Consider the following 24,937-nt stretch of genomic DNA (forward strand, 5'->3'; position numbering starts at 1 on the left):
GCCCCAAAGAAGAGTTTGGAGAAGACACCTCTCCCCTGTTCCTTTACAGAGATACAAAGTCCCCAATTGTGGAATACTACATATAGTTTCAAATTTTTTTTCTGATGTGTTGATTTTTTTTACTGACTGTTGGTTTGTTTTTGTTAAAATATTCTTTTTTATGTAAGATGACTCTCTGGGTAGGAGGAAGAGAAGGATATAGGAGGAAATTTAGGCAATGTAAAAACAAAAAAAAATGCTAAAATTTCATTTTTTTTAAAACTAAGTGTAGGACTTTACATATATCCCTATTGAGGCAATTGGGGTTAAGTGACTTGCCCAGGATCACTCAGCTAGTAAATATCTGAGGCTGGATTTGAACTCAAGTCCTCCTGATTCCAGGACCAGTGAGTGTTCTATCCACTATGCCAACTAGCCACCCCAATATGCTATCATCTCAAGATATTTTTGTTGCTGATTCTGCCATTAAATTTGTTACCTGACCCTTTCAGCTTTGGGTCATCTACAGACTTGATAAACATGCCATCTAGTTCAGTTGTGTGACATGGGCACATCTCAACTTACCTGGACTTCAGTTTTCCTGATCTGTAAAAATGAGGCTATTGGATTAGATAACCTGTAATGTCTTTTCTAGTTCTAAATCTATAATCCTACAATCTTCATCTATTGATACAAATGCCAAAACAGAATAAATCCAAGGCCAAATCCCTAGATCACCTTAATAGAGGTCTTCCTCTAGATTTTTGAATCTTGTCATTCAATTGGTTCCAAAACTCTACTGTACTCCCATCTGCTTCTCTTTGCCAAATGCCTTGCCAAAGTCTAAGTAGTCCATGGTAGAAAAAGTACTCATCCAGGAAATCTGTGCCCTTTCTGACCCTGTGGTCTGTGGTAGAACTTCACCACAGTATAGATTTTGGTTTTTCTTCCATCAATCACCCAAATGCCTTAGATCATGCTTCTTCCCTCTTGTTTAGGGATTTCCATACAAGGGTCCATCTTCTTGATATAAAATGCTATCCTGACATCCCAACTTATCTAATCTTTATCAAATATGTTTGTTTTTTGTTTTTTGCTTTTTGGAGAGGGAAGGCAGGGCAATTGGGGTTAAGTGACTTGCCCAAGGTCACACAGCTAGTAAGTGTTAAATGTTTGAGGCCAGATTTGAACTCAGGTCCTCCTGACTCCAGAGCCGGTGCTCTAGTCACTGCACCACCTAGGTGCCCCAAATATGTTCCTTTTGAAGTCATATATCCTGCTAAATCTCAGTGATGCCTGTTTGTGTCTATTGTGCTCACTTTTGCTAACATCTCTGGTCAATTTTATTATCCATATTTAGTGTATGTGTGTATAGAAACTTGAAACTCTGTTATTACCATCCCTTCCCTGTGAATTAATGGGTTTTTTGCTGATATTTTATGTTATATCTGCTGTTTGGTAGTATCTAGCATAGTGTCAGAGTTTCCGTCTTCTTTGTTTCTCACTACAACTTTCAGGATATTTAAGAGCCCAGATTTACCCAGATAACTTCCTTACCTCAAATGTGGGGTGAGCCCCCAAAATCCCTCCTCTTTCAGGAAGGGACTATTTTTTCATATTGTAATAATTTTTAGTAACTAATTTTCTAGTAGGAAAGTCAAACAAATTCAGTATGCCATTTTATGCTTTTTATGCCATTTTCCCACACAAAAGAATGAAATCGCAGGAAACTCACTGCTCTGTTAGTTAAAAGAAAAGCAACTTACTTTCCTTTTTTAATTGTGTTTCTGCCCAGTAAATGATCTAATACAGGTTCTACAGTTTCTCCAATATTCTCAATGAGCAAAGTGTCTCCTTCCGAGATGGCTTTCTCAATACTGTCCAGATAGCTGCAGACACAGTACAACAGTGATCTCATGAATAATTATGCAATAAAACAGAGACAACTTACAATAGTGCATTTTAAGAAACAGCTCTCCAGAATGAGAGGCCAATTAGATTGATAAAAATGAGAAATTGTTTCACTATTCATGGAACTTGATGCTGTGAGAAAAGAAGATTCATGGTCCCTTATGCTTATCACTAATTTAGCCTTAGACACAGCTATTCATCTGGGTAAATGACAGAATAAGAAAGAACATAGAAAAGATAGGTAAAGCTGTATATTTTTCTGCCACTATAGCTAGGTCCTGATTAGATTGAAAAATGGCTTCTGTGAAAAACACATGAGTTATGATTTGATCTAGTCAGAGTTATAATTATGTAAAAATTTGGTAACTGATTCCAACCCAATAGAAGTATGCAGTGTGAATTAGAATACATGTGACCACTTCACAGGATCAGAATATAGCTGTATTTTTGTTGTTTGTTACAATTGTTTCAGTTGTGTCCAAATCTTCATGACCCCACTTAGGGTTTGTTTTTGTTTCATTTATTTATTTATTTATTTGTTTGTTTATTGGCAAAGACACTGGAGTGGTTTGACATTTCCTTCCCTAGCTCATTTTATAGATTAGGAAATTGAGGCAAACAGGGTTAAGTGACTTGCCCCAGGTCACACAGCAAAGAAGTGTCTGAGGCTTGATTTGAACTCAGGTCTTCCTGACTGCAGGCCCAGCACTCTATCCATTGTACCACCTAGTTGCCCTCTAGTATATTAGCAGAAAAAACACACAACTTTAGCCATCTTTCCTATTTACCTAGCTGTATCACCTCCATCAGGGAGTACAGGCCTGTTTAAAAACAGCATCAACAATAAAACATAAAGTAAGCTGTGGGTTAGTCAATATTGGAATTTATTTTCAAGGCTGGATTAATGCATCTAAAAACTCATTCAGGCATTAATTAATTCAATAAGTATTTCTAAGCGCCTATCCACTTTGTTCAAGATATTGAGCTTGTGGCTGCTTTCTCATGGCCCTGTTTGGGGACTGCTGTACTCTGATGACAATAACAATTATGTCTTGTAAAAAACAATTATATATGTCTCATAATAAATAGCACGTACCCCCTGTGTCCCAGTCGGATGGCTTTCAATTCTTCCCCATATTTATTTTTAATCCACTTGATTCCTTGTAACTGAGCATCAACAATGAGAGGCCACCTCTCTGTGTTGCATAGAATGGTGGCATTCTCTGTGGACATACGGTCACTGGGAAGGCCCTGGTTGTTCCATGTGGCGATGTCTGCATCATCTGTTAGCAAAGTCAGTGGATCCAGACCTTCAGTTATAGGAATGGGAACCTGCAGAGAGAAAGGGCACTTCCTCAGAGGCAGTGATGGCAGAAGGCTAGAACTGCCAGCTGCCCTAACTAGGGTCTCCTTGCTGAATGGAAAATAACTCTAAACAAATAATATTGTGGTGAAGATAGTTATCATATGAGGTGATTTTGGAAGGAGGGGGCCACCGACTACTTCAAACTTGGAAGTTTTGCAGTATAGCCAGGGTTATGTTAGCATTAGCAATACTGGACCACAATACAACCTCCAAATGAACTGATGGCAAGAGAAAAGAAATGAAGATGAACGTTGGCAGCATCCCCTTATAAATCCTGAGAATTGAGTGTGCCTGAGGCTGTTACCTTTAGTTGATTTAGGTAGGGGATCCAAAATTTTTCTATCAGTTCATTCCTGTATTTTTTGGTGAAATAACCCACATAGGAAACAAAGGCTGATATCAGTAGGACATCTCCACACAAAGTTATCCCCTGCTCTTTGAAGTTTTCCACAGACTCAGCCCAGCGGACATTTTCAGAAGCTAATCCTCCTACGAGCCTAAAGAAAGAAATATCCATTGGTAAATGGGAATAGGAAAGAGAATTTTAAAAATCTGATTAGCATTTAGTTTTATTCCAGACAATTTAAATCACTTTGTCTCCAGTCACTTGGCTGTTGGCTTCTGGCAGAGGAATTTTTGTGACAGGATAGAGAACTATGTGAGAGATTAACTCAGTCACTCAGTGGTGAAACGAGGACAGAGAATGGCTGACCTTTGCCAAGCTTTGTTCTCTATACTTCAATGAAACTTAATTCAACTCAGTAAATATTTATTATGAAAAAAATTAAAAAGCACTTACTATGTACCAGATACCATAGTATGTATGTATGTACCTGTATTTATATGTATACACACACATATATATGCATATATATACACACATATAAACACATACTATATATATATATTTATTAAGCACTTCACAAATATTATCCAATTTGGTCTCCCCAACAAGTTACTATCATTATCTCCATTTTACAGTTGAGGAAACTGAAGTAAATAGAAGGGTCTTGCCTGGGGTCACACAGCTATTAAATTTCTCAGACAGGATTTGAACTCAGGTCTTCCTGACTCCTGGCCCAGTGCTCTATTTATTGCAATACCTAGCTATGTGCTAGGTGTACTAGGTACTAGGGATACAAAAATGAAACAAGTTTACATAGCACCTCCCCTCCAGGAGCTTACAATCTAAGCCAGGGGAATCCTATCCATGCATCAATAAGTATGATCTACTAGAATAAGTAGAATGTGAGAGAGGCAAAAGAAGTGCTCTCAACTAAGAGAATAACTTTCCAGTTGCAGGGAGGAGTGATAATTTCCATAAGGAAGACTTGGATGAACATGAAGTAGACCTTGAAGAAAGAGGTAAATTTGAAGCACAAGGAGATTGGCCCATCAGTGGAGACATGGGACTGTGCTATGAGACCAGTAGTGATACAATTTGACTAGAATATAGTGTGTGGGAAGTAAAGCAATGTAAAATAAGGCTAAAATTTCATGCCAAAGAGTTAATAAATGGGGTAGCCAGGTGGCACAGTGGATACAGTGCTGGAGTCAGGAAGACTCATCTTCCTGAATTCAAATCTGGCCTTAGACACTTACTAGCTGTGGGACCCTGGGCAACTCACTTAATCCTGTTTGCCTCAGTTTCCTCATTTGTAAAATGAGGTGGAGAAGGAAATGGCAAACCACTCCTGTATCTTTGCCAAGAATGTCCCAGATGTAGTCAGACACGACTGAACAAAAGTTTTAATCTTATCCAAAAATTAGAATATAGGCTTCTTGAGGGCAAGGATTGATTTTTATTTCTATCTTTGTATCTTTTGTGCATAGTAGGCACCTAATAAATGCTTCTTGAACTGAACTGAATTAGGGAGCCATTGAAGGTTTTTGAATAGGGGAAGGATATGGTCAGGTATGTATTTGGAAAATTTTAGTAAACATTCATTTGCACCACTTAAAAGTGAATCATATTTTTTTCTCTCCTTCCTCTCCACCCCAAAATCTGTACTATGTGCTTTAGTGGTATTATCTGGGCATATCTCACAAAAGCTAATTAATAACCTACTTTGGCTCTACAGAGAAAGGTTTGACCCAATGGCCATACATGGGCAGTATTCATACTTCAAGTGAATACTTCAGCCAGTCATTACCTATTTGCTAACTACAGGAGAGGGGGATGATAAGGGCTCATATAAGAGTTGTTGGAAGTATTCTGACCTTTCCTCTCAGGCCACTGACATTATAACATTCAGTAAATTATTTTTCCCATGATAGGCTAGTGTCTGAAAGAGTGGCACGAATACATTAATAGCAGTTATCTCATTTGGTCTTCATAACAAGCTGGTGAAGTACATACTACAGCATCTGAGCTCTAGTTTTCTCATCTGTAACCATAGCTGTAGTATTTACCTCACCAGCTTGTTATGAGGCTTGAATGAGGTAATTTTTGATTAGTGCTTTTTAAAGGATAAAGCATTATATAAATATTAGTTGAAAAAATGTCTCTTAATGTATATGCTAAAAACAGAACTGGGCCATCAATGGCAGGAGGCAGACCATTGTCTGAAATTAAAAAATAATTCCCTTAGATCCTAGGGCATTTTGTTCTGGCTTCCTGTGGTTTAAGATCCCATTGCCCAGGGGCGGCCAGGTAGCAAAGGGAGTAAGAGCACCGGCTCCAGTGTTGAGATAGACCTGGAGATCGAATCCCGGGCTCAGACACTCAGCACCACACTCAGAAATAACTGGCTGTGTAACCTTGAGCAAGTTACTTAACCCTGATTGCTTAAAAAAAATAAAAAAGATCCCATTGCCCTTTCCAAGGTTGTTACTCAAAGCATGTGATTATGTAAATGAACAGTATACACTGATACTCTCTAAAAATATATTTATCTATACATATATAGATAGATGTTACATAAATATCTATGTAATATAGATATCTGTATTATATATTGCTATAATATGGATAACAGATATATAGATAACATATCTATATATGACAGAGAATACATCTACCAAAAATAGAGATATGTATCACAGTCACATACATACATGCCACACATGTCATAGATATGTCATATCACATGAAATAAAATATATAGACATATATGTACATAGATCTAGATCTATCATACATATATAGGTAAATGGATAGATGTGTGTATATGTATATAGATATATGTATGTGTGTATACATATATAGCTATATGAATAGTGCAGATATTCTAAAGCTGTCACTGGCATGTATGCTCCAGGACAATGTAATATATGAGAATAGGGTATTATAGGGAGACAACACAGTGCAATGGAAAGAACACTAGATTTGGAGGGTGAAAACCTAGGTTCAAATCCCAGTTCTGTTGCTTACCACTTGTGTGACCTTAGGCAAGTCCCTTAACTTTTCTGGGCCACAATCCTCTCATCTGCCGAAGGAAGGGATAGATAAGACCCAAGGTCCTTCCAGCATCTCTGAATCTGTGATTCTGCTTCCAATAAGTAAGCCCCCTTGGGCAGAGTTATGCTAAATTATTCACTGACAATTTGCATTATAGGGAGAATCTGTGTGCTAAATTGAAAAATTTCAACAAAAAGGCTACTAAATACACAGGGCAATTCATATTGCATAAAGTAAGGTTACCTGCTAAGGCCCACCCTATCTCCCTATCCCCATATGTTCTGGGTTTAAAAAGTGACAACTACTTAAAAAAAAAAAGGTTCCTTCTCTTTTGGGTGAGTGCTACTTCTTCTTTTTAAAAATAAATAGCATGTATTTTTTCCAATTACATGTAAAAACAATTTTTAATATTTGTTTTTAAAAAATTTTGAGATCCACATTTTCTCCCTTTCCTCCTCCCTCCCTAAAATGGTAAGCAATTTGATATAGATTATATATATGCAATCATGAAAATATATTTCCATATTAGTTATGTTGCAAAAGAAGAAATGAGTGCTACTCTGAAAAGGGGTCTTTGTCTGGATTTCCTCTGCTTCAGGTGATCCCAGAACCCAAGAGCTCCTGGGATGGTTCCTTTTGCTCCAGCTAGGCCCAACATACCTGTTAGCTAGGGAAATGACTCTGTTTGTGGCGTCTGCCTCCTGCTGACACTTTATTTTCTCAGCTGTAGCCTTTTCAAAGGCAGCTGTTAGGTTGGCCAGATTAGCATTGAGTTCCTGGGGGAGAAAGGGGGAGAAACCAAGTTGAAAAGGCCCTTAGAGAGAGAAGCCCCGGGTATTACCAGCTCCGCCCCCCCCCCACGAACTCACTGCTCACCCCCCCCCCCCCAGCTAAGAGACACTGCCCATGGAAGGAGGAAGGGTGGTACAGAACTTCCCTCCAAGGCACATGCAGCTTACACTGAAAAGCCTCCTGCAAGGAGCTGGTCCCCCGCAGTTGCTTTCACTCTCTCTCCCCATTGAATAATTCATGACCCTTTTTAAACAGAGATATTGACAAGGACCATAAGCATGTTGCACTGGTATTTTACTAGGGATCTGAGCAAGCACTTACAGCAATTTTATTTTTGATTCGAGTGAGTTTATCTTGTGCCTCTGCCAGCTCCGCATTAGCCTCTTCCAGCGCCTGTCTCTTGGGTGCTACATCGCAGTAGACTTCATAGAAACGAACAATGTTGATACACCAGGAACACAGGCCAGCAGCAGCAGCTGACTTGGAACGAATAAATTCTGGATCAAAGGTGGGATTGCCTTGATAGGGCCTGGAGAGGGGGAGAGGGAGAAAGATGTAGAAAAAGAGAGAGACAGAGACAGACAGAGAAATTAGGGAGACAAGGATGTACAGAGGTTTGTTAGGATCAGATGCTCTTCAAATGCCTTCAAAACTTTATTCCTGGGATTGGAGATTAAGCTAATTACAAACCATGAGGGGGAGAGTGGATTAATTACCTCCTTTATAGTTTAGTGGCCAAGGATTGAAAAATATATAGATCTGGCAACTCTGCCTTCTGTTGTACACAAAGTGAAAGATAATAAAGAAATGCAGAAAAGAATAGAAAGTGGGGCAAAAACTACATATGGAAAGCTCCAGTTCCTGATTTATATCCACTTTAAAATTATGTGAAAGGCAATGTGGAGTAGTGGGTAAAAAGTCAGCTAAGGAGTCCAAAAGTCCTGGGTTTTAGTGCTGCCTCAGGTGTACTGACTATATGCAAGTCAATTAATTTGTGCCCAGGCCAATTCTCTGAGATTGTAAATGGCAGAGAAGGTGATAATGTGCATCGGCAGAGTTTCCTATTCTATCCCCCAAACCTGAAAAACAGTCCAGCTACTCTAAAACTATCACTGGTAGTTATGTCCTCAGCCAGCAGTATATTTAAGTGAGACAGAGTTATAAAGATAACCACCATAATAACAGCTAGTACTTTAAGGTTTGCAAAGTGCCTTATTAAATATCCTGTTTTATCCTCACAACAAAAAACGCTGCAAAGTAGGTGTTATTATCTCCATTTTACAGATGAGGAAACTGAGGCCCACGGTGGCTGAGTAACTTGCCCAGCTGTTACACAGCTAGTAATCAAATGAGATCAAACAAGCTAATAAAGCACTTAGCACAGTACCTGTAGGAGCTACATACAAGCTAGCTATAAGTAGTGGCATCTTAAGGCACATTTGAGTTCAGGTCTTTCTGACTCCAGGGCTAATGCTTTATCATGGAACCACCAATGGCAGAAAGACAGTGTGGTACAATGAGAAGAGGGTTGGATTTGGAAGAGGTTCAAATCTAAGCTCTGCTACTTAATATCTGAGTTATCACCTTACCTATCTCTTTAAGCCTCATTTTCCTCATCTATAAAATGAGGTGATTAGATTACCTGGCCTCTAAGCTCTCTTCCTGCTTCCATTAAGTATGCCCTCTTAGATAATTTAAGCTTATTATTATATAATATATTAAGTAAATACCTCAAAAGGGGCAGCATGGTATAGTGAACAGAGAGCTGTCCTGAAACTGAGAAGACCTGGGTTTTAGTTTTCCTTTTGACATGTGGTGACTCCGTAACCCTAGGCAAATCACTTAACTTCTCACAGCTCTAGGCAACTCAGAAGACTGTAAATTGCAGAGAAGGTATTAACCTGCACTAGCAGAGGGAATTTCCTCACCTGGGAGTTCCTTGTGAAATCCCAAGTTCAGTCCCTATCCCTATCTTCAGTACTTTAACATATTATAATAATAGTGATTAAACATACTAAGTTTATATAAGATAATTAAAACATCATTATAATATTAAATATTAGAATAATGACAGCAGTTTACATTTATATAGCACTCCATGGTTACAAAACACTTCACACATCTTCTCACTTGAGCTTTACAATAGCCCTTGTAAAGTATGGTTAGCCCCATTTTACAGATGAGGAAACTAAGGTTCAGAAACGTTAGAGGAGGTGCTGGGATTCCAAGCCAGTTTTCTGACTCTTAAATCACTTCCCCTTAATGAGATCTTTTGTTTGTTCATCCTCTCTATTTTTCACTGAATCCCTTCTTTTTCCCCTTCCTTTAGAAAAATCTATTCAAACAACTAGGTTATGGGTCCCAATTGTTTTTCTTTCTCTGCACAGTTAATTTACATGACTCTATAAAGGTTGCTAAAGAATTTAAAGTGCTTTTAAGTTTATTGAGAAGCTTTGTTCTAGAAATGAAGACTGGTAAAAATGCCCATATTTGAACTTTTGACAGGGAGAGTCGAATTGATGATCTGGATTTTCCAGGCCCCCCCAATTTTCTCACCAGATGTTTTAAAGTTAGAATTAATTGTCCAGAGAATCACCTCTGGTCTAATTATCCAGACCTACCCTATCTCCCAGCCTCTTGGTCTCACACCTCCAACTGCCTAATGGACATCTCAAACTGGACATGCCCTAGACATCTAGAGCTCAACATATCCAAAGCTGAATTCATTATTTCCCCCCCAAGCCCTCTCCTTTTCCTAACTCCCCTATTACTGTTAAGGGTACCACCATCCCCTCAATCATCCAGGCTCATAACTTAGGTATCATTCTTCTCACTCTCACCACCACCCTGATGGGTGCTTGGGTGCTTGTGCTTGGACCCCAGTTCCAAGATCACATTTTCCCCTAGCTTCAAAACACTATCCCTCACAGTTTTATCCCAAGGACACTATGCCTAGCAATAACTCATGAGTGGGCCCCAGTAAAACAAACTATCTTTCCCCATCACAAGAACAAGCTGACCTGTGAAGAAATTCTCTTGTAAAAACAGGACTATCTTGTAAACACAATTATCATGTACTGATTCCCAAAGTTATCATATTCAATCCAGAGGTCAAGCTATAGACATCAATTCTCAAAGCCGTCTTGCTACAAAACTAACAGACCAAAAATACAGCCCTGAGAAGCCCTTCCACCTAGTTTTATCACTAACTAGCATATCTGCCAGATAATCCACTATTTTTCCTATATAAGCTTTAGCATCACTGGTTAAGTTATAAGTTCCTCAAGGAATGTAAGCTCCTTAAGGAGCTCTGCCCACCATATTAGTGTTACAATAAACCTTTGCCACCTTGACTTCAAGAATGCTTGAGTCTGTGAATTCATTCCAGGTGAGCCTCTCCTGTACTTCAGTCTTTGAGGGGTCCCTGAACCCCTTAAACCACATCAACCACATATACAGTCTCTTACTAAGTTCTTTTGATTTTGCCTTCATTAAATCTCTCATATATGCCCCTTCTAGATGGTGCAGGGGACAGAGCTGGGCCTGGAGTCAGGAAGACCTGAGTTCAAATCTGGATTCAGATACTTACTAGTTCTGTGACCCTGAGCAAATCACTATCTGCCTCAGTTTCCTCAACTATAAAATAAAGACAATAATAGCACTTATTTCCCAGGGTTGTTGTGAGAATTAAATTAGGTTATATTTGTAAAGTACTTAGCTCAGTGCCTGACATGTGATAGATACTTAATAAAAATAAATGCTTCCTTCCTTCCTCCCTCCCTTCCTTCCTTCTCCTTTTCTCTTTTAACATTGCCATTACCCCGTCAATGGTCCTCATCACCTTACACCTGGACTATTGAAATAGCCTGCTGGTCTGCCCAGACAATCCATTCTCCACTCTGCTATCAAAGTGATCATTTTAAATCGAAGGTCTGAGTATGTCACCTTTCACCACACTCATCCCCCCACCCTCATTCAATTAACTAAGTGGCTTCTTATTACTTCCAGGATCAAATACAAAATCCTCTGTCACTCAAAGCCTTTCATAACCTGGCTCCCTCCTACCTTCCAGTCTTCTCAATCTCTCCCACTCCCCTACTCTGCAGTCCAGGCACACAAGATTGCTGTTCCTCAGACAAGATGCCCAATCTCCTGGCTTCATGCATTTTCATTGGCTGGTCCCCATGACTAGAATTCTCTCCTTCCTTATCTCTCTCTTGTGGTTTTCCTTGTTGTTGCTGTTCAGTCACATCAGACTCTATTCTTGACTGGAGTCCTTTGCCATTTCTTTCCCCAGTGTGTCCCTATTTTACAGGTGAGGAATTGAGGCAAACAGCAGTGCAGTAACTTGTCACGCAGGTAGTAAGTGTCTTAAGGTGGATTTGAATTCAGATTTCCCTTACTTCCAGGTTTCCTTGAAATTCCACCTTTCACAAGAAACCTTCCTGATCCCCCTTATTGCCCTCTGTAGATTATCTCCAGTCTACCTGTTTTCATGTTGTCTCCCTCACAAGACTGTGAGCTCCTTGAGGGAAGAGACCTTCTGCTTTACCCCCAGGGCCTAACTCAATGTCCCACACATCACAGGAGTTTATTGACCTTGTTGACTAACTGACTCTACTTTCTTATTTTTTTTTTTTGGAGGGGAAAAGGCTAGGCAATGGGGGCTAAGTGACTTGTGCAAGGTCACACAGCTATTAAGTGTGTCAAATATCTGAGGCAGGATTTGAACTCAAGTCCTCCTGACTCCAGGGTCGGTGCTCTATTCCCTGCGCCACCTATCTGCCCCCCTGACTCTACTTTCTACAGCACTTGTGTGCAACCTAAAGTAGTCTCACAAAGGATCCAGTGCATCCTTTGCCTAAATGCATGATTGTTATTAGGGAGCCACAGCCCGAAGGAAGAGTCCACAAATTCAAGCAGAACACCAGACTTACTTAAATGCTTTCAAGCAGGCTTCGGGAATGTGCTCCTTGTCAAATTTTTTCAAGGCATCAAGGAAAGTGTCCACTTTCCCCATCATGATTTTCGCAGCTTTCCAGCTCTTATCCTTCGGGATCTTGCCCCCTGGCGCCGTCAGGATCATCACTGCAGCTGTTACGTTAACCACTGCGTCTGGCGGGGAGCCGAAGGACTTCAACTCTGTCAGGTTGTTCTGCAAACACAGCGGGTGCCCGTCAGCATTCCTCCTGCTGACGCTCACTGGGAAGTTGAATTTCACAAGCTATGGAGCACTGCACAAGCCTACAGTGATTGTTCCCAATTAAACCACAAAAAAAACAAAAAATACTAAAACCACCCCAAAAATAAAACCAACCAAACACACTGCAAATATCATTCCCTCACTACTCTACATTGACCTTTATTGTCTTGTTTTGTCTTTCAGCATGCTCTTTTTCTGTCTCCGTGCCTGCCTGCCTGTCTGTCTCACCTTATTCAGAGTGTCAAGGGCTTCCTGTGCCGCCAGCAAGGCAGGCTCTGCTTTGGCCAAGTCAGTTTCACAAGCCTTTTGTTTTTCTGTGACATTCTAAAAGAAAGTCAAAAGAGGAAAGGTGAGCTCGAGTTGTAAGGTTTTATTTGAGAAAGGATGCTCGGAATAAGAGTGATGGGTTTGTGAAATGCTTTAATTTATGAAAGGAGGGGCATCTCAATTCCTCTACCATACATTCACAGGATCCTAGTGTGGATCAGGCTATGCACCAACAAGATGGGATGGGGTGGGGTAATTGTGGACATACTGGATCCCCACACTGTAATATCCCCTCTCATTCTTTCCTAGATTTTCATTCATTATCATGCTTCATTTTCTTATACGACCTTAGATATCCACCTTTAATTTTTTTTACAATTTCACTTTGTCATACTTCAGTCTGCCCCATACTCTCCCTTCTTCCTCCTCTCTCCTTTTCTCCATCTCCTCACCTCCCTCTACCTTCTCCTTCTTCCCTACCTTATTGATGACTTCAACTTTAATTTCTTCCTCATCGGCAATTGCTTTTTCTTTGCTAACTTTTTCAGTCTCCACCCCAACCACCTGGATCAGTTTGTCTGCATTCTCATTCTTTTGATTAAGTTCAAGCTCTTGAATGGCCAATTTGGCCTTTAAATCATCCACCTGTGGAGTGGAAAGTAATGTGTTTGAGCAATGTGGTACCATCCAAAGAGCATTTAATTCGTAGTTGGAGGACATGGGTTTAGATCTTTGGGTCTGCTACTTTACTATCTGTAGCCATTTTGACCTCACTGGGCTTCAGTTTCCCAAATATTCAGTCCTATAACATTGACTAACTTCTTTGAGGCTCACTGTCCTTATTTTACCTCTGTGATATATGAAAAATTCGAGACAGTTTCTGGGTAATCATTTATTAATTATATTAGCAGGTAATTAATAAAAGGCAGCAGTGGCACTCTTAAATGCCAAAGACCCATCACAAAAACTGACCTTGTATTAGGGCATAAAATTTCACAAACAAATACAAAAAAGCAGAAATACTAAATGTACCCTTTTGGGACCATAATGCAATAAAAATTACATTCAATAAAGGGCCATGGAAGCATAGATTGAAAATTACTTGGAAATGAAATAACCTCATCCTAAAGAATGAATAGGCCAAAGAAAAAAATAATAGAATCAACATGAGAACTTGAGAAAACATACCAAACTTTGTGAGATGCAAGTAAAGCAGCACTTAGAAGAAAATTTATATCTGTAAATACTTATATCATTAAAAACAGAAAGAGCAGATCGATGAACTGGGAAGGTGATTAAAAAACTAGAAAAAGATCAAATTTTAAAATCCCCAATTAAAAACCAAAATAGAAAACATCATTGGACTAATAAATAAAACCAGGAGTTGGTTTTATTAAAAAGAAAATAGAAAATAAGTAAACCATTGGTTAATTTGATCTTGAAAAAGGAAGAAAACCAAATTGCCGATATAAAAAAATAAAAAGGTTGACTGCACCACTAATTAAGATGAAATTAAAGCAATTATTAGGAGCTATTTACCCAATTTTATGCCAATAAAAACGATAATCTAAGTGAAATAGATGAATATTTACAAAAATATAAATTGCCCAAATCAACAGAAGAGGAAATAGAATACTTAAATAATCCTATCTTAGAAAATGAAATTGAACAAGATACATTAATTTCCAAAGAAAAAATTCCTAGGACTAGACAGATTTACAAGTTAATTACACCAAACATTTAAAGAATTCCATTATTATGTATACTACATGAAAAAATAAGTAGAGAGAGGATTCTGGGAAGATGGCAGAGTAGGTCAGAAAATTCCAAGCTCTCAAGATTTTCCCCCACAAAAAAGTTAAAATAGCACCTTAGGGCAAACAAAGCTTATTCATTCCTTGATTTCTTCTAATTTCACTGGCTTCACTCTGCCAGTTCTAATTTTCAAGGTGTCATTTTCTTCCTTAAAGATTCTGGATATCCTTTTCTAACTGGTTGACTTTCTTTTCATGCCCTTCTTGTTTTTCTTGGATTATTCTTATGTTCTTTTTTAGTTTTTCTTCCATCTCTGTCATTTGATTTTTAAAGTCTTTTAAAAGACTTTCAATGAATTCTTTTTGGGCAGGTGACTATTTGACATTACAAAACCAATGCAGTAAAAATTAGAAGGAAAGAGAAAACTGGGGAAAATATTTTTATAGCAAGTTTCTCTGATAAACGTCTCATTTTTCCAATAGATAATGGAGTCAAATTTCTAAGAGCCATTCCCCAATTGATAAATGATCAAAGAATATGAAAAGGAAGGTTTTAGATAAAGGACTAGAAACTAATGAGGTGCCCATCAATTGGGGAATGGCTGAACAAACTATGGCATATGAATGTAAATGATGAAGGCATCAGTTTCAGAGAAACCTGGGTAGACTTGTATGAACTGACTCAGAGTAAAGAGACCAGAAACAGACCAATTTTTTCAATTTTGGGGGCGGTATTTTTTTGTATTTCTTAGGGGAGAGGAGGGAAGACAGGGCAATTGGGTTAAGTGAGTTGCCCAAGGTCACACAGCTTGTAAGTGTTCAGAGTCTGAGAGTGGATTTGAACTCAGGTCCTCCTGACTCCAGGGCCAGTACTCTCTATTCACTGTGCTACTTAGTTGCCCCAATAACAACATTTTAAAGGAAAATAATTTGTAAAGACTTAAGAACACTGATCAGTGCAGTGATCAACCATAATTTCAGAGAACCAATGATGAAGAATGCCATTTACCTCAAAAATAGAAATGATAGTCTAAATATGCAGAATAATATACATTTTTGTATATAGTCAATATGGTAATTTGTTTTTTATGAGTATACATATTTGTTACAAGGATCTTTTCCCTTCAGTGGGGGAAGGATGGTGGGGGAGGTAGGAGGGAGAGAAAATAAATCCTTGTTAATTGAAAGAAAATTTAACATAAAAAATTAATTAGTTTATTTTATTAATGCTCCTAGCCAAACAGGTGAACTTTTTTTCTTTTTTAAAAGATTTTTTTTCAAATTGAAAGATATACAATACACCTGTAGGCTGGACCAGTTTTCCTTTAAGGTGTTAAGGAGACTGTCCTCAGGATTTGGCTGGTTCAGATAATTATGGCTGGAATCACTAAAATCACATTGGGCTTCTTTACTGCCTAAGAAATAAATCCCTTTTTGGCTTTGAATGAGCTTTATTTTCTTTATAAAATTTCAAAATATAACAGTTTTATTTCTGTGATTGTTGATCCTTAAAAAAATCAATGCTTTCTTTGAAAAGTATTATGATTAGAATTTTGTAGGTAGTCTAGGGGTTCTGGGTAGAGTTAGTAACATGGAAGGAAAAGGAGTTACATTTGTCTAAGCATCTTCTATGAGCATGGGGAACAAAAGACATAGTTAATTTTATATTCTATATTGTGCTACAATTGTAAAATGATACCAATGTTTCATATTATTAATGTTAACACAATAAAAATTATACTCTGCTTTTGTTGTAAGCTTTGTAACTTTTTGTGTGAGGTGAATTTTTTGAGACTTATTACTTATAATATCACTTTGATCGTGGTAAAAAAAAAAGTGTCTATGCTAACACATTAGCAATTGGCATGCCCTGTCCTCTCTTCCTTTTCTAGGGTAAGGGGTGGGGGGGGGGGAGGGTGGTTGGTATGTGTAAGGGGAAGGAAGGTGTACCTTCTACATTCAACCACACATCATTTTATTAGTGTTTAGACTTAGGGTCATTGCTATACACCCATTAAAGGGTGGTTGTGTTTCCCCTGGTATAAAAGCCAACAGCTGCTAAAAAATTTAGTTAGGGGTGAATGTAGATTTCTTGGAGGTTTGGAATGACAGCTCTATGAAGGCAGTGGTAGGATTCTCCTTACTCATTTCTCCATTGTTTTTGTCTTTTCCCCCTTTGATGGGAAAGCTTCTGCACTCTCCACACTCCCACCCGCACCCCTATTCAAGCAAAGATCTGGCTATTATATCCTTGAATAATGTGGAGTTATGATGCATATATTTCTGATCTTTTTACCCACATCAGAGGTTCTTAACCTGAGGTCCATGATCTTAAAAATTTGATAACTATATATCAATATAATTGGTTTCCTTGGTAATCCTATAGATTTTATTTTATGAATTTAAGAACAGGATTCTGAGAAAAGATCACTAGATTGCCAAAGGGGTCTATGACACAGAAAAGGTTAAGAACCTCTTCCCCTTATCACAGTTAAGGGGGTCACATATAAGATCTATGAAAGGTCAGTCTAATTTTTAGACTGATACCTTATAGAATAGTTTTTAACATTATTATAACAATGTCCTACTTCCCCTTCCTTCTGTATATTCTTCTTTTTTAAGAAACACATCATATGCTTTATGACAAATTCAATGTCCCCATGAATCCTTATGACTATAGAGATAAAAATTAAAAAGGTTAATAACTTTCTTTTCTTTTTTTCCTTTGTTTATTTTTAGTTTTCAACATTCATTCCCACAAGGTTTTGAGTTACAAATTTTCTCCCCATCTTTCCCTTACCCACCACATATTTTATAGGTATTTGAGGTGGTTGTTGGGGGAGCTCATGGAATTTCTCACTTCTACCCCGCCATCTTGGCTCCACCCCTCTAATAATTTTCTTTTAAGAATCAGTTATTTGTCTAATTTGAAACATCTGTACATCCCCAAATTTAAGTGATTCCCTATTCACAAGGTCAATGCTGTGGCAGATGTTCACCTCTAGTGAACTGGCTGGGGCCCAGGCAATAAGGCAATACACTGCCTGTAGAGAATTGAAAAACAATCAACACTATTTTACATGGAAGTTCATTTGGATTCCTCCTAGTTATATAATCAGTCTGACCATGTGAACTCAGCTATATGCATGAGTGAATTGGTAAGGGTTTAGAATCATTTCAGCTCAAATCTGTTTCAGTCTGTGTCTCCAGTCCCTGAGGTACTAGAAGATTCAAATAAACAATGATTGGACAGTGATTATAAAGTGGAAGAAATAGAACCTGAATTACTTCATTTCTATCCTTCTCTATGTGACCACTTAAAACTTTTGTGTTAAAAATTTAAAATAGTGAAACTGAGGGTAAATTGCAAGCTATAATTGTGTTTTTTTGTTTGGTAAGTGGAAATTTAGTTCATAAATAAAATATTTTATTGAATTTGAGTAATAGGTCTTAAATGGAATTTTATTCTTCTTTAAAAATTACTGGATTGTTTTAAAATTAAAGAATGAATCAAGAAAATAAAATGGTTTATTAGTGGGATGATTTATTAGTTCTCTAATTTGTACCTTTTTTAGATGTTTTCATTTTTAAAATTCACTTGCTGAGTGAAATCTACACTCACCTGGGATCTATTTAATATTTTGAGGTGCCTAGCACCTAGTAGGTAGGTGTTGGCCGTTATGCCAGGGGGAACCCATCCACCCTCCACTCTCTGATGGGTGGATAGCAGTGAGTCTTGAGTCCAAGCGTTAATAATCAATTTTGTTTTATTAAATTTTCATTTCAAGTAAAGTTTTTATTAATCTCTGCCAAACACTCTCATATTTAGGACTTTTCCTAATTATTTGCATAGCTTTTGTTTCATGCAAGAGAAACTTTTCAAAACTAAAATTGATATAAAATGTTCTAATCAACTATGAGTGGAAAAACAATCAACAAATTTGTCCATATAGTTAGTAAACACAACTACATGAAGATCCATTTTTGATGGTCATTGATAAATCTATTGAAGTTATGTCTCAGAAAGAGAAACTAGAATGTTATTATTCAGTACTGTGACAGGCCAATATATAGGCATAAGGTTTTTTCCCTTTAAGGAAAAAAATACGTTAAAAGCATTAATTAATTATGTAATGAAAGCACTAATCCATTACTTTTCCCCATTCTTTTGTATAGTATTTAAATTTTTTGTTTAAATTTTTAAAACTGGAATGATTATATGTGCAAAGTTCAATAAAAAGAAATTTTGACTATCTATGTTACATTTCTGGCTATTATTATTCATTTCATTTCATGATCATTACTGAAAATAATTTTGTCACATGGAGGAGACAGAGTGTTCAAATATTCTAGACACAGCACTGGAATCCACTAAAGGACTGCATCTTGGAGGACTCTAAGGTTCTGGTTCTAGTCACCTTTGCCCCAACCTTCGTTTAGAGACATATTTTATTTATAAGTGCCATGAACCAAAGATGGATGACTATGATTTAAACAATAGACAATATTAATTGTTTTAGATTTCTTTTTGTAGTCCCCTAGTACTAACTTGGGCTGGCCTACCTGTGAAACAAATTGGAGAGCTTACAAAGCAGTTCACTCTCCCACATCATTAGAATCTTTTGTTTAAAAAAAATCAGAACATCAATTTTTCTAATGGCAAAAAGCACTTTTAAAATAGAGTAGCTTATAATTGTTTGCTTGTGTTCAGAATGAACTGAGGCTTTCTCTATGAGAAAGCAAAAATTATCAAGGTAACTCCCAAGTGCACACACAGCCTGTGTTAGCCACAAGCCCAGTAATGCAAATCCTTAGACAAAATTTTCCTTGCCAGATGTTGGCAGACCCATGTCTGCCTTTCTCTTCTGATCCTCCTATGGTCAACTGGCAATAATGATGAAAACTACCTGTTTTAATGATGGGCCACTAATGCCCCAAATGTCTTTAGTTTTTTTTAACTAATAAATTTTATTTAACTACATAATCCTTATTATTGTTTCTTAGTTCTTCCTGGTAGTGTCATTTATATTCACATAAGTCAGCAGTAGTGGTCATTAGATTTGATCATTCTCATGAGGCTCTGTTACATCTCCAGGAAGACAGAAGACTTCTCTTTATATCAGGTCAACAAATATCTACCTTGGGATCTCTCATTAAGGAGTCACCAATCACCTCTTCCATTCTTCCTTCTTTTAGCCATTACTTTATAAATAGATGTGCTTGCAGGCAGGCATATCCTGCCTAAAGTCACAAATTGACCCCTTATGACAGAAGGAAAAGTTAATTCTTCAGGAACAATCTTGTAAATGTGAAAAATTTAGGCTGAGTGCCTAAAATTCAGATTATAAAACCATATAATTAGATATGTATAATTATATGTGAATATATAGATAAGTACATATAATTTTATAATAATTATTAAACCTTATAATTAGTCATTTCTAGCAGGCTGGAAAGTCTCCCCTCCTCAGCTCAATCAGGTCCTCTCTCCTTGCCCTGGCATAATCTTTCTTACCCTAGTTTACCAGTTTTTCTTGGCTCCTCAAACAAGTATCACTCCTTCCCTGCTTCAGCACAACAGCATATTTAATGGCCTATCCTCTCTTTCCCTTCCTCATTTCTCTCTTTTCATCTTTTAGGAGGTCTGGGAGTAGATGGAAGAAAGGTGGACCTTTTGGGTCCACCCAACAACCATTTTATTAATAGTTAGACTTAATACTCACTGCCATCTACTAATAAGAGGGTGGATGGGTTCTGGATAAAGTCTGAAAAAATGACTTCTATTTGGAATGATGTTAAAGGAGATCACAATTTTATTATGTATGAAGGATGTTGTTGAGAAATCATGAAGGTTGGTGCAACATTATGCATGTATGTTTTCATTTCTCTAGGCAGAGGTATGACATAATTAAAATACCCCAAGACTGCTTGTCAAGGCCAGAATATTAGCTAACTGGGCTATAAATCATTGAGTTAGCACCCCTGCCATTATGATGGAACCATTGCTATGCATTTAAGAAATAGGCAGAGCATCAGAGTGTTTCAAGCTGACCCTACTTGAAAGCATCATGATCTTTGATGTGACATGGAACTGTGATCCTTCACATTATGATACCATAGGAAGGCAAGATACATAAGAATAAATCAGAACTGCTAATACTTCACCTGCTGCAAATGCTTTGGCAAAGAAGGCTTTGAGTACTAAAGTGGGAAAGTCATGGGAGCCCATGACATGGAATGCATACTTTTATTATGTGCCAATATGCCTTCATTACAAAACTGGAAATAGAGATCACCAGTTACAAATAAAGGCTTGATAGTACTTTTTGTCAAAGGTTATCTTCAGCTCCAAGTCACACAACAAATTGCTGACTAGTTTGAAGCAATCATAGAAAATAACTTTACCCCTAAACCCCCCCTTAGACATATATCAGCAAGTTATTAAAATCTGAAGAGGGAAAAGTTGAAGACAAAGTCACTGAAAACCTTCATTTGATGTAAAATTACAAAAATTATACAGTCAATTCTCAACTTGCATGGGGGTAATGTTCATAAAAAATAGTGTGAACATCAAAAATGTGAATATTGATACATTGAACCTATGGGAAATACAGGGTTAGGCTCCTGCAACCACCAAAAACTGTAATCTTTCACTAGAGATTGCTGAAAATATACTTTTATGCATATAGTTCTTTATAACAAAACATTAATTCTGATAACACACTTTCCCTAACATAGTAGCCATAAAGTAACTCATAAAGTATAGTACACAAAATAAAATTAACATAAAAAACATTTTTCTCCCTAGTAATTCCCTTGAATTCTATGACCTTTTATGCTAACATCTCAATAAAAAACATTGATTTCAGATTATATTCATTTTTAATAATACCTGAAATCTACAGTACCATAAATACAGCAAATAAAATTCTTAAAACTAAAACACTATTTAACCTTACCTTTCACTGTTAGATGGAAGTATGTATTCTATGTGTGTATGTATGTGTGTGTGTGTGTGTGTACTCTATACTGTATACTATGTTGTTTGTAAACCTCTCTAGCTTGACCATCCCCTGAAAATCAAAGGAGACTGAGACTGGTGAGGTCTCAACATCACCTCTAATATTCTCTCCTTCATAGCTGGCGGAGATGGAGATTATGAAGGACACACCAGCTTGAAATAATCTGTCAATTATGTCTGCTTCTTGCATGGTTTGGGATCCCCAAGGGTCTTGGAGTATGGCCACTCCACAAACTTGCATGCATTGCACCTTTCATTTTTTCTTTACTGTGTATAGCCATGAACGTGTATGGTTGCGAATGGTTGCCAATGCAAAAGTGAGGTTACTAAAAAAAATTATGGGAATTCTTGAAGTCAGTGAAGGTTAAAGACTGACTATAATGTAATGCAGCAAAAGCAAAACTGGTCATTTAAAATTATTTTGAAAAGGATATGGGGCATACTTAGACTAGAATTTTCAAAAGGCTTTTTTTATAAGTTTGATAGCATGAATCCAACTAACAGACCAAATATACTAAAAGAGAGTAAGTAAAAAAAAAAAAAACCCGGTATCATCATGAAAGAACACATTCTCCCACAGTATTTGGCAGAAAGTGTAAAATCATTATAGTACTTTTTTTTTAAGCAATGAGGGTTAAGTAACTTGCTCAAGGTTACATGGCCAGTTATTTCTGGATGTGGTGCTAAGTATCTGAGCCCAGATTTGATCCCCAGGTCATCCCGACACTGGAGCCAGTGCTCTTACTCGCTGAGCCACCTGGCCACCCCCATTATAATACTTTCACACAGCAGGACATGTGGCAGCTGTTATTATAGTAAGGAGCAGAGGAGGAAAGTGGAGCCATAAATGAAGTTTATCCCCTAAGGACAGCATCAAACACCACCAAGACAGAAGGAACTTCAGAGAGTTATTGAAAATCAATGGAAAGAGGGCACTGCCAGGATCATGGCAACCAGGAACCCTGGTTCATAGAACCTAACAGTAATGATGAGTGGTGATGAATCAAAGAAGCACAAATAACAAAATAAACAATTCAACATCAATTGAAAAGTTTATGATAGAGGCTTGAAAAGTAAAAAATTCGGGGTGGCTAGGTGGCATAGTGAGTAGAGGGCCGATCCCAGAGTCGGGAGGACCCAGGATCGGTTCCGGCCTCAGACACTTAACACCTACACACACTCACACACAAACTGGCCGTGTGCAACTTTGGGCAAGTTACTTAACCCCAATTGCTTAAAAAAAAAGAAAAAGAAAGAATTCAAAAACAAGACACAACTCCAGAAGAAGGGATGTAGAAAAATTTCCAGTTTATATGGTTGTAAGAAGTCCAACACAATGAAAGAAAATACAAGCTGGATCAAATGAGAAACGGAAAGGTTACATGCAATGACAGAATGATAAATTACATCAAGAGAGGTGACTTAATAAAAAGACTTTATGCAAAACCAGAAAGTTGGAAGGACTGGATAAAACCCGTAATTCTTCACAATGGTATATGAATTGCTATTGTTGTTGTTGAGTTGTATTGGACTCTTCATTACCCCAGTTGTGGTTTTCTTGGCAAAAGTACTGGAGTAGTTTGCTATTTCCTTCTCCAGATAATTTTACAGATGGGGAAACTGAGGCAAACAGGGTAAATGATTTGCCCAGGATCACACAGCTAGTAAGTATCTGAGGCTAGATTTGAACTCAGGTATTCCTGACTCTTGACCCTGTTCTCTATTCACTGAGTCACCTAGAAAGGTATTATATTAGATTCCTCTCAGGCATAAGCCTGGTTCTCACCTTTTTTTTTTCAACAGTATGCATCACATTTATTACCAAAGGAAGAGAACTTCAATAACCCCTCCAAAAATAAGCCAGTTATGGGTTTATGTACTTTATGAAAAGCAGTCAAAGCTTATATCAATAGAAAAATCTATTAACACTTATAAGGAAAACAACACATTTTCTGAGGAGCAAAAAGGATGTGCCAAGAAGGGCCAAGGGTATTTGGCAGTTACTGAACAAGTTGCCCCAAAGTGCCATAACATATATACTCTCTCTTTGCTGATCATCACAAAGTCTTTGATGCTGTACTACATTCATGGCTTATTCATATGTCGCAAATTTATTAAGTGGTCCCAAGTATAGTGAGAATAATAGACTATTTGATACTCACATGGATAATGGTATGGATAAAACATGCCACCAACATGATAATGTCAAGAAAAATTCACATAAAACATGGCATTTTTCAGGGAGAAAATTCAAGTCCATTACGATTCTGCCTAGCCTTAAATCCATTAACATGCATCCTAAAATAATTAAGGATGGTTTTCAAATTAATATGAGTGACATCAAGCTGTATGGCTCCACAGAAGATCAAATTAAACAGCTCCCTTATCACAAGGAATTTTTCTCCAATGATAACAAGGTGTCTTTTGCACTCAGTAAGTATAAAATCCTTAATGTATGCCAAGGAGAGATAGAGGCTGATGCATTCCAGATTGAATTTAGAGGTCACACTGAACCAATGGATAGAGGTAATAACTACAAATGTCTTGGTCTCTTACAGGCAAGACACATCAAGTGCAAAATAATGTCAAGGAGCCAGCTATAGCTGAATACATTAAAAGATTTACTGGCATTCTAAAATCAAAGCTGAATGAGAAGAATACATTTAAAGCAATCCACAACCAGGCAATCTCAATTTTAAATTATACTTTTAGAATTATAAAATAGACCAAAACAGATTTGGAAAGTCCCTTAATGGAAACCTACACAATATTCATAAAATCAATATTAGTAAAACATAGCTGCCACTATGCAGCTCAGTGCATAAATTACTGGGCCTATAATCAGGAAGACCTGAGTTCAAACCCAGTCTCAGACACTTACTAGTTGTGTGACCTGGACAAGGAATTGCTGTTTGCCTCAGCTTCCTCAACTGTGAAATGGGGATAATATCTTGCCGAGTTGATGGATCAAATGAGATAATAATTTTAAAGTGCCATAGATTGGAAAAGTTGAACATCTACCAAATAATTCTAAAGACATGACCTGGTGGCCATCACACTGAAAGACAACAAATACTACAAAAATGGGTCTCAAAATATCCTGGAGAATGGGGGCGGCTAGGTGGTGAAGTGAATAAAGTGCTGGCCCCAGAGTCAGGAGAACCCAAGTTTGGTTCTGGCCTCATACACTTAACACCCACACACACAAAAACTAGCCATGTAACCTTGGGCAAGTTACTTAACC

General features: G+C 37.6%; 2 protein-coding genes across 4 annotated transcripts in view; one reads left to right on the plus strand and one right to left on the minus strand.

Annotated features, from left to right (window-relative positions):
- Positions 1–16,438, plus strand: part of PGS1 (phosphatidylglycerophosphate synthase 1) — a 108,062-nt gene extending 91,624 nt beyond the window's left edge. For 2 of the 3 annotated variants that reach the window (XR_011166083.1, XM_069076042.1), the window contains one exon: positions 12,835–16,438. The gene's annotated coding sequence lies outside the window, so the exon portion shown is untranslated. Of the gene's footprint in view, positions 1–4,552; positions 4,622–12,834 lie in introns of all 3 variants that reach the window. The other variant, XR_011166084.1, reaches the window with a different exon arrangement.
- DNAH17 (dynein axonemal heavy chain 17) overlaps positions 1–24,937 on the minus strand; it is a 280,684-nt gene that overhangs the window by 47,501 nt on the left and 208,246 nt on the right. Inside the window, exons 57-64 of the mRNA XM_069076039.1 lie at positions 13,399–13,563; positions 12,880–12,975; positions 12,386–12,603; positions 7,770–7,977; positions 7,317–7,432; positions 3,561–3,753; positions 2,987–3,222; positions 1,746–1,868 (exon numbers count right to left, since the gene is read on the minus strand). Coding sequence (XP_068932140.1) covers positions 1,746–1,868; positions 2,987–3,222; positions 3,561–3,753; positions 7,317–7,432; positions 7,770–7,977; positions 12,386–12,603; positions 12,880–12,975; positions 13,399–13,563 — 1,355 coding nt within the window. The remainder of the gene's footprint in view (positions 1–1,745; positions 1,869–2,986; positions 3,223–3,560; positions 3,754–7,316; positions 7,433–7,769; positions 7,978–12,385; positions 12,604–12,879; positions 12,976–13,398; positions 13,564–24,937) is intronic.

This window comes from Petaurus breviceps, unplaced genomic scaffold (assembly GCF_028583685.1).
Source record: "Petaurus breviceps papuanus isolate PSGF00001 unplaced genomic scaffold, PetGlider_PUasm1.0 90925, whole genome shotgun sequence".
Classification (NCBI taxonomy): Eukaryota; Metazoa; Chordata; class Mammalia; order Diprotodontia; family Petauridae; genus Petaurus; species Petaurus breviceps.